Source organism: Sturnira hondurensis, unplaced genomic scaffold (genome assembly GCF_014824575.4).
Source record: "Sturnira hondurensis isolate 20B ecotype Veracruz unplaced genomic scaffold, ASM1482457v3 Scaffold0021795, whole genome shotgun sequence".
NCBI lineage: Eukaryota > Metazoa > Chordata > Mammalia > Chiroptera > Phyllostomidae > Sturnira > Sturnira hondurensis.
In genome coordinates, this window is record NW_028094426.1 from 12,018,247 (window position 1) to 12,028,218 (window position 9,972).

At 44.1% G+C, this 9,972-nt stretch overlaps 1 protein-coding gene across 1 annotated transcript; it reads right to left on the bottom strand.

The window, feature by feature from the left end:
- Window positions 1-1,403: 1,403 nt before the first annotated feature.
- On the bottom strand, window positions 1,404-6,254 carry CDKN1B (cyclin dependent kinase inhibitor 1B). The gene is made up of 3 exons (XM_037033824.1): window positions 5,297-6,254; window positions 4,648-4,777; window positions 1,404-2,694 (listed from the first exon to the last, which is right to left on the bottom strand). Exons 1-2 carry the CDS (start codon window positions 5,769-5,771, stop codon window positions 4,656-4,658), a joined length of 597 nt encoding a protein of 198 aa, XP_036889719.1. The 5' UTR covers window positions 5,772-6,254; the 3' UTR covers window positions 1,404-2,694; window positions 4,648-4,655.
- Window positions 6,255-9,972: the final 3,718 nt, after the last annotated feature.

Here is a 9,972-nt window from a genome sequence, read left to right on the forward strand (position 1 = left end):
CCTGGACCCCGGAGGGGACGCCCCGAATTGCGGGGACAAATTTGGAGACTTGACACAGAAGTGTAATGGATCCACTCGGCGACTCGGGGACTGCGTTCCTGTGAACGTGCCTAGCGCGGCGAGCATCCACTGCTTCCTGGCCCAGCACTCCTAAAACGCAATCCCTAAAAATTCACATTAAAGATGCCCCTTTAGGAAAGAAAAAATGGGGTACAGGCAACAATTAAGGGGATTTTTTCCTGTTGGAGGCACTTTTTAAACTACACCTTTTGCTCAGAGAAACTTTAATTTTATTTCATTATGTCTTAACTCTCCCTGCACGCCTTCCTCCCCGTCTCGCTTTTCTTGCTTTCTCAGTGTCTTCCTGAAAAACACTCTGTATGCGTCTTTTGAACAGAATCACAAAAACACCTTTCGGTCTTTAATTACAATAATAACTGTTTGGAAAATGTAGTCTAGCCAGCAAAGGACCTACTTTTTACCTCTCCCCGGCAGTTGTAGAGAGTCAAACTTACTTTAAAAAAAAAAATCCACAACTTCAGGTCAAAATTATCCGAAAATACCTTGTTTAGAGCTCTTTTGGGGTGCAAGAATTTGAGGGAAACAGTTTAACTCAAATTCAGATCTTTACGATTTAACCATTTTCAGTTTCCTAGAAAAAATAATTTACATTTACACATTAACCACATTTTTAACAGAATGTGAAATTGCATGATTTTAGTGACTTTCAAATCTTATTTTTCCCCTTATTTAACTAAAAAAATCTTTCTGTTATGTGAATATGGGGATCCAACAACCCTTAGACTTTGTGATTAGATTAACTAGTTTTTGGTTGGGCAAATTATTACCAGGAAATTGGGAAATTTAGGAATTTTGTGTGATGACTAGTTTAATACCTGTTTCATCTAAATTAGTGTGGAATGTTTATCAATTTCTTAAAAAACTATAATCTGAGTATTTTGCATGAGAGGTGTAGACGAAATGGTCTGAACAATTGCTCTAGTTCTTCACACTCTGCATGTGTAAACAGAGAATTTAGAAAGTCACCAATGTTACTTTCATTTTCAATCCTGCAAATGTGATCAGTACACTTATGTAAGAATTTTTGGTTCTGACACATTCATATCCTAGAAGACATAAATATTTAACTAATGGAGATCTGACAATCTTATTTGTATGAAAATGTGGCTTTTCCACTTTCTACGTCTAAAGCTTTGTCCACCCACACAGAACTAAGTGGAAAGCAGTGACTGCTACACTCAGACCCACAGAAACATCTGAGTTGTGGGCCTGAATCATCTCGATCATTTACCACTTCACACTCGATTTGGGTAAATGTGACTGTAATGCCAGGCTGAATACCTCCAGTTTAGTAAAAGCACATTACATACAGTTCAACTCAATGAATAGCTATGGAAGTTTTCTTTATTGATTGTTTGATATGTAACAATAATTGGCATCTTTTTCACACATTACCAAAAATTATACTTGGCTCAGTATGCAACCTTTTAAGCACAGCCATATTATTTAAAGAAGGGGGAAAATCTACTCTACCCAATACAGCATTTACAAATGCACAAAACATGCCACTTTGGCTTGTATATTGTCTAGATTAAAAAAAAATCTCTTTTTAACATAAATAAGTTAGTATAATTTTCAGTGTCTTTACAGAGTTATGTACACAGGTACACTTCAAATGGTTTTGTTGAATACACAGGCAATGTAAAAATACTGTTTAAAGATGTAGTATCCATTCCACTTATAACATATTGTCTTTGCTATACACATTTTCCTCTTAAAATACCGCTTTCCTTTGGGCAAATTAACAGAATTTTTAAATTTAAAATTATTTCATTATTTTTTACGTGAAGTTACATATGGATCTTTATTTTGACTGTCTATACAGCCCAAAGCAAAAAGAAAATCGGGAATTTCCTCAATAAATCTAATAAAAATTAGATGGTCAATTCTGAGCATTTAGAACTCCCCCCCATTTTTTTTACCGAGAATTATCTGGAGTGATTACCTAACTGCTGAATAATTAACTGGTAAATTTCAATTTTAAGGGGGCCTAGAGGGGAGCACTGAGAACAGTTTGTTGCTATTTAAAAAAAGAAAAAGCTATCTGCTGCTACATAACGGAATTAATTATCAGAGCTCCCAAATGAGAAATAGCTTCCTGTAAAAATAAATATTTTTTGTAGCCAGTGTTAAAATTTGAATGATTTTTAAAATAAAGTATCAGTTTTCACTGAAAGGGACATTACATCTTTAAAGAAAACAATTCAAACCCTTTCCCTAAACTGCTTTCTCTTTATGCAAGTCAAATATTTTTCTCCTTGCTCTAAATGGAGGCAAACTCTTCACATCCCCATGCCAATTCCTTAGCCCCACCCTCCCTTCCCGTCCCCAAAGTTTATGTGCTACATAAAAGGTAAAAACTATATACACAGGTAGTACAATGAAGCAAATAAGGAAAAACCTAATTGCACAATGCTACATCCAATGCTTTTAGAGGCAGATCATTTAAGAACGCCTAAAATTTTAGTGTTATTGTGTTGTTCCTTTTCAGTGCTCATCCAAGACGTCCAGCGATATGGAGTCAGTGATATGTATTTAAAATTTTTAATTCATATTTTCCTTGCTTCATCAAGCAGTGGGGTATCTGATACACAAGGAAACACACTCTCAATTCTGCAAGAGAAACAGAGGAAAGAATTAGGAGAAATGCACTAGAATATTACCAGTAAAGTACAGTAATTATTTTGTCACTGTCTTAGTTGAGAAATACCTGATGGAAAAGAAAGTAGGTATTAAAGGCAGATGACAACAGTCATCTCTATCCAATGTTTCCTTCACTGCATTTTTACCCTTCTCTGTGTTGTATACTTTCATCTACAGCACTGAGCCTCAATAGTGGGCAACTTTGTATCCCAGGGGACATTTGGCAATATTCAGAGACATTTTTGGTTAGCATACAAGGGCAAGGAGGTGCTCCTGGCATCTGTGGGAGAGGCCAAGGATGCTGCCAAACATACCGTGCACAGGACAATAACCTCTCACAATAAAGAATTATTTGGCCCAAAATGTCAGTAGTGTAGAAGTTGAGAAATCCTGGTCTAGAGAATCAGGGTCAAAGATGGTGAAAAAGAAAGACAGGAAAATTAAGAAACTGTATCACTTAAGAGTAGCAAAGTTTTCTAAATTTGAAAAACAATGTAAAATATAACTTATAGTTCTCCAAAAAGAAAATTCTGCGAACACTTTTTTCCCCAAAATATTCTAGTTTCTTAGTCATATGAAGAATCTACACATGAATGCTCCTGCACAGGGTTTTACTACTATTTCTAGTATTCGCTGAACTGGTAATATTTACTAACAAATGCCTCTGTCAGAATAAGACCAGGTCAACGGAGGAGTTAGGCTGCAAGTCACAAACTAAAAATAGCTGCAGGTGGTAAGGTTGTGTCAGAACAATTCTCCCACTTCATACACAGCTGTAACACAGAGGTGCTATAATGCTGTTTTGTGTAAGGTCTAAAGAAGATCAGATGTATGTGAAGAAGTCGCAGGCATGACATTATGATTTAAAAATACAACACACTCAAATTCCACCCTAATCCTTGTGTTCCTTATTTTTAATTTTTATAAATAAGAATTCTAAAAGTTAGTATCACTATCTACTGAGATTTCTTTACATTGTAGACTATGAGTCTGTAGATGGGCTGGGGGAGAGGTCACAGCCTTATTCGGGGTAGAACTTACCCTGACCAGCCCTGATGTCTACTGTCCATTTCCCCTACAAATACCCAAATCATCCTGTTGTAGCACAATTAGCATACACATGCCGACCCGTTTCTGGATTGCTGACTCTGGCAGAGTTAGTTCAACTTCTGCTTTGCAACTTCAGTGTTATTAGAACTTCTGAGGAACCTTAGGGTTTTGTTTGGTTGGCTGGTTTTTTGAGCTTTCTATTTTGTTGTTGTTGTTGTTGTTTTTAATATGCAGCTTCCTTCTCTGTCCCCCAAACTTATCAGAAAACAAGGAAAGTGAGTTTATGAAAATGATAAAGATAAAAGAACACAACATACCTCTCTTTTTGCATTTCTAACCATTTGAGATTAACAAAATATGAGCCAATTACACCTAAAGTTTCCCACAAAATTTAAATGTAATCATTTATTTGCCATTTTTCCATGTATGGCCCAGAATACGCTGACTCAACTTGCACCTCTGGGAAATGAATTCTCATGAAGTGGGTCTGAGGCATACCCCGCGGTGGTGATCAGAGGAGGAAAGAACCCATTGTTCCCAACATGTTTTGGTGGGACTCACAGGGAACTGACCTACCTACGCACAGGGCCCTCCCTGGTTACAAGTACTTGCCTGGGACACTTGCTCTAGTCATTTCGTGTTCCAAGGGAAAATGACCTCAGGACATGGAAACTCTGAAGAAATGCAGTACAGTCACAGTGATTCCCAGCCTCCCCCTACTCCTCCTTTTTTGACTTCACAAAATATAGACAAAAACCCACAAGCTGTAATCTGGCAGTAACCGCTAAGATCGGGGATCTCGGGGTCTGAAAGCTCACGAGTTCCTGCAGCCCAATTTGGGTGCCAGTTATTTGCTCCTGGTGATCAACCCACCGAGCAGTTTACGTTTGACGTCTTCTGAGGCCCGGTTTCTTGGGCGTCTGCTCCACTGAACCCGCGTTCGGGGAACCGTCTGAAACATTCTCTTCTGTTCTGTTGGTTCTTTTGTTTTGAGAAGAGGCATCTAAGGACAAGAGGGAATTTTTAAAAAGAACACACACAAACAATCTTTATTAGAAAAAACAATGGCTGGCAGCAGTTGGCTCAATAGTCAGGGGATGAAAAACCCACCAGGTCCACCCACATTGGACCCGTCATTCCGAGTGGCCTTTAAGGTCACAAAATGAGGTTGTTTTCACATAACAGACACTGTTTGCTACGCCCCAAAGCGCTCTCTCCAAAGCGTAGAGGGAGGCCGCTGATAAACATCCCAAAGTTGTCACATACCTACCCCCAGCTAGACAGAGGATCTGCGACGTTTTTGGTTAGTAAAATTATCAGATAATACAATCTCGGGCTTCCGATTTACAAATCATATACAGACAAGCGGTCAGGTAGCACTCACAACCTAGATTACGAAAGTTCGCCCCCAAGAAGCCGCATCAGGATACGCTGGAAAGAAAGCTGATGGGTTAAGCCCTGCAAGCAGGCAAGGCGGTGCCCCAGACAGACAGACATTTTACGGTTTTCAGAGAGTCATTACCGTCTGTCGCAGGTCGCTTCCTTATCCCAGCGCACGGCTCCGCTAAGCCCGTCTGGCTGTCCGATGCGTCAGTTTTTTGGTCTACCAAGTGTGTGTCCTCTGAATTTGCCTGAGACCCGATTAGAGGCCCCTCCTGGCGGTTCCCGCGGACATCCTGGCTCTCCTGCGCGGGCACCTTGCAGGCGCCTTTGGGTGGCCGCGGGGGTCTGTAGTAGAACTCGGGCAAGCTGCCCTTTTCCACCTCTTGCCATTCGTATTTGCCCTCTAGGGGCCTGTGATTCTGAAAATCAAAATTCCACTTGCGCTGGCTTGCCTCTTCCATGTCTCGGCAGTGCTTCTCCAAGTCCCGAGTTAACTCTTCGTGATTCACGGGGCCGAACAGGTTTCGGCAGGCGGAGGGCTTGGGGTACTCCGCCTGCCGGGCGTCCATCCGCTCCAAGCTCGGGCTCCCGTTAGACACTCGTACGTTTGACATCTTCCTCCCAGGTCTTTACGACCGCCTCTCGCGCGCTCTCAGAAAACAAAACCGAACAAAACAAAACGCCCCGACCCAGCCCGAACTCCACTTATAAAGCCTGCGACTGCCCCGGGAGCCAAGAGAAACAAACCCCAACAAGTTACTGGCGCGTCAGGAGCGCGCTAGGTCTGGGGAGGGGGTGAGGGCCAAGCAGCCCAAAGTCTCCGTGGATCAAGTGTACCAGCGAGCGGGAGGGCGGGGAGGGGAGGGGAGAGGCGAGAGGCGGGGGTGGCAAAGGCAGTCCAAGTCCAGGCTGGTGCAAGCCCGCGCGTCCCGCGAACCGAACGGCTCTCCAAACCTTTCCGGCGTCAGAGTCACGGAGGGGCGAAAACGTGGGGAGAGGGGAAGGGAAGAAAAACACCCCGAAAAGACGAGCCCCCTTTTCTAGTTGCCCAATATGGCGGTGGAAGGGAGGCTGACGAAGAAGAAAATGATTGACACTGCAAGTCTATTTAAACAGAGGTGGAGATCCATTGGTCGCGGCGCCGGGAGCCGCCCCGCCGAGGCTGGCGAGCGCGGCCTTAAGGTGGCCCCGGCGCGATCCCGCCGTCTCCCCGCCTCCCCGAGCGCGCCGACTCCGTGAGCGCCGCCGGGAGATTGGCTGGTCGCGTGATTGCTGTAGGTGCACTGCTGCCAACAAACCTGCTCCGGCTGGCCTCGGAGAAATTAAAAATAAGACAAACAAAATAGCCAAACGGCTGGAAAGGTGGGGAGGGGCCGGGGCGGCGGGGCCTTGGGTTCTGCTCCCGGAGCGGCGCTGACTGGCGCGTGGCCTTTCCGAAGCCCCGCTCTCCCGCACCTCTTGGGGAAACAGAGGGCTGGACCACACGGATCTCGAAGGTTGCTGGCAGCTCGTTGCGCGCCTCGGTGGCGGTCTTGTTTTATCCGAACTGCGGGCAGCTGGGGGCGGAGGCAGACGTTGGGGGCTCCAACTCCCTAGCCCAACTCACAGCGCTGCGGGGAAGACGGAGAAATACAAGCTTGTGAGCCTGGGAGCCCCCCTGCCTGAGTGCCTTAGCCGGGATGTGCAGTGGTTAGCTCACCCTTAACCTAGAAGTCTGCTATTCTAGGGGAGACGGTGGGCTTAGGGAATACGCCAAGGCGAACGTCTTTCTACAAATTAGCCCGGGGTAGGGGCAGCATTTATAATAATCTGAGCCCAAGCACTTCTTCAATAAAAATAAGATTTCAAGATGAAAAACTCGACTGGTCTCCCAAGTCCTTAATAAACTTTTTAGCTGTCCCAGACACATTTAGTTTTCAAAGGCGAGGTTACATCCCTGGCCCAGGTTCTTGCTGCCCAAGTATGGTTAAGGCAATGGACAGGAGTTGTGTGTGGGAACTCGTGTCCTCTTTGTATTTTTCAGTTCTTTCCCGGCTTGTAGCAGTTTCCTCCACCGAAGTCCCACTGCTAACTAAGGCAGCTCCTTCCTTCCTCCACCTTCCTCTCCAGATTCACCTCGCCCAACCACAACATTCAGGTGCCAGTGAATGCTTTTAGAGGGCAGTGATTAACTGGTGAAAATAATCTCGAAGTGCAGATTATGAAGCGATTTATAAAACCACCACAACCAGGTCATGACTGATTATTCAGGCATTTCTCTGCTCCCCTTGGCAACCTGAAATTTACCTATGAATATCGTCCTGAGCACTGTGGTAGGAGTTAAAACAGTTTGGGCAAGGCCGTTACATTTCAAGTCTCCGGTGGGTCTTCAACTGCCTCACCCCACCCCACCTCACCCCACCCCCAGTACATATAATAATCTTGGTCTGGGCCAAGTTATTACATTTTCCTGGAAACTAATCTCCTTCAATTCAATAGTCCGCAGCAGCAATGCATCTTGCTACAGATGTTTGATTTTTGACTTCTCTTTACCACATATTGTCTGTCAACTCTGTGTGCCAGCTTCACCTCATACACACTACAACGTCCGAGTTAGGAGAGACCTTGGGAACCCTGTGGTTCATCTTTGTCTTTTTCCCACGTAGGAAACAGACCTAGAGGATCCGTGTCCAGGGACACAGATCCAGTGGGTAGCAGAGCCGGGATTAAGCACAGGTCTCCTCTTTCAAGCTGGTTTCATTTTGTTTTTTTCTTACCTAATGGCCCCAGCTGCTTCAGGTTTTGGTCAGGATTCACCTGTGCTGTAATCTGCAGGTCCTCTCGTACAGGTGATTCAAAATGGCTCCTTCTCATGTCCTGGGCTGCCTGCAGATACTTCTGTCATGTGGCCTGGGTTCCCTGATGCTTAAATGCAACTGTCACTGATCTTTGGGATCACTACCCACTAGTTCAACTAGAACGAACGTTCCAAAAGGACAGGGGTGATGGCCAGGGTGCAGTGAGGGAGGCAGTGCCCAATCCTTGTTTCAAAGTCAGGGCTTCCTACCTGATGGAACATACTTCACCTGGGATCAAAGCAGGTGGTCTCATATTTATTTTTCTATATTCAATGCTTCCCCTTAATTTATTAGATTGAAGAAGAGTGGGGAGGGTCAAGACAGCTGGGGTAGGCCTAAGTACCATCATTTATAGCCCACCCCTGAAATTAGATCATTGTGTCGAAATTTTAAAATGATTGCTAGACTACACAGGAATTCTGTTATACATAAGCATATAGTCACATGCATTAATATACAAACCTTTATGTAAATGGATACTCCAGAGTATCACACTTAACCACAGAGTTTCATTTTATTTGTGGACTCGATATACTATCTTGATATACTATCTAAAAATAGAACAGTAATACTTCTGTCCACTTTACACGCTGAATCTTTCTTCGCTTAATATGTAGGAGCACCATTTTGTTGTTTGGTTAATTTGGAAAAGAAACCGAGTCCCAGTCACGCCACCTTAAGGCAGATGCTGGCTGCCAGCAGAAAAGCTGTCTGTGCTTACATCGACCTTGCTATGATCTAAAGTGTTTTATTTACAGTCAAGGCACCAGAGAGCTCTATGGCAAATAAAGAGAAGGCAGACATCTGCTGTAGCAGCGGCGAAGCGTAAAAAAAAAAAAAAATGCCGTGGGTCCTGGAGCGAAGAAGGAAGGAAGGTGGAGATCAGAGCGCCATCCTCTGGCGGAAAGGAGGTTAACTGCAAGAGAGCAAGGTGGTGAGAAACATTTCAGATAAACAGCGTAAAGGCGGAGCCTCCGTGGAAGACAGAAAGTTCCCCTCTGCACCATACTACAATAGGTTCTGCTTCTCCCAGACCCAAAATCTAGTAATGGATGATGTTTTTGTCATTTTTACTCCTGGTAGGTCCCTGTAAGAGCTGAAACGTGTTACAAAAGCCACCCAAAATCTGTGTCCTTCACGAGCTGAGGAGAGAGGCAAAGACCAAAATAACTTAAAAGAAAAACACCTGTGTGGTAGACCGTGTCCAAAAGCGGTAGGGCCAGCGGTCTCCCAGCTGTAGCCCTCTCAGCGGGAAGCTGTGGCTGTCCGGAAGCCTTGCTCAGTGGCCCCTCCCACCACAGGTACACAACTTTAATCCTTTCTCAAGGATGCTTATAATGCAGGAGCTTTCACTCAATTTCACTATTCTCCTAAGCCCCGACATATTTTTTTAGAATTTGGAAATTTCGGGCATCTGTTGCTGACACTTTCCATTCAGTTTAACAAATATTTATTGAACACCTCTATTTAATTATTCTTACTCTCTTTCAACAAATATTTATTGGTTGACTTCAATATGGCAGGCATTACCCTAGGCTCTGGGGACACAGAAGTAAACAAACAGATTTAAACAAGGATGAAGCTTATATTCTAGTAGGGAGACAGAAATACACTAAATGAGGAAAGTACATGTTATGTAAGGAGGTGATGTGTGCTATGGAGAAACAATAAGCAGGGGAGAGGGAAAGAAAATGTTGCAAGGGTCCCAATGTGTACAAAGTGATTGGGGAAGGCCTCATTGAGAAAGTGGCTTTGGAGAGAAGCCCTGAGAAATTGAGAAAGCAAGCCATGCAGATATCTGGGGAAAGCGTGCCCCAATAAATCGAACAGCAGATGCAAAAGCGTTGAGGTGGGATCTTGTCTGTGTTTGAGGAACAGCAAGGAGCAACAGAAGAGTGATCATATAAAACCATGTAGGCCTGTGTTGGGTTTCTGTCCTTGAGTGATATGGGAATCCATGGAGCATTAGGAGATCTTA

What these genes read in the sequence shown, in the direction of transcription:
- CDKN1B (XM_037033824.1), bottom strand. Translation starts at nt 5,771, where the DNA reads ATGTCAAACGTACGAGTGTCTAACGGGAGCCCGAGCTTGGAGCGGATG. An exon ending in GAAGCGACCTGCGACAGACG is followed by an intron (nt 4,778 to 5,296) that starts GTAATGACTCTC and finishes TCTTGTCCTTAG; the next exon opens with ATGCCTCTTCTCAAAACAAA.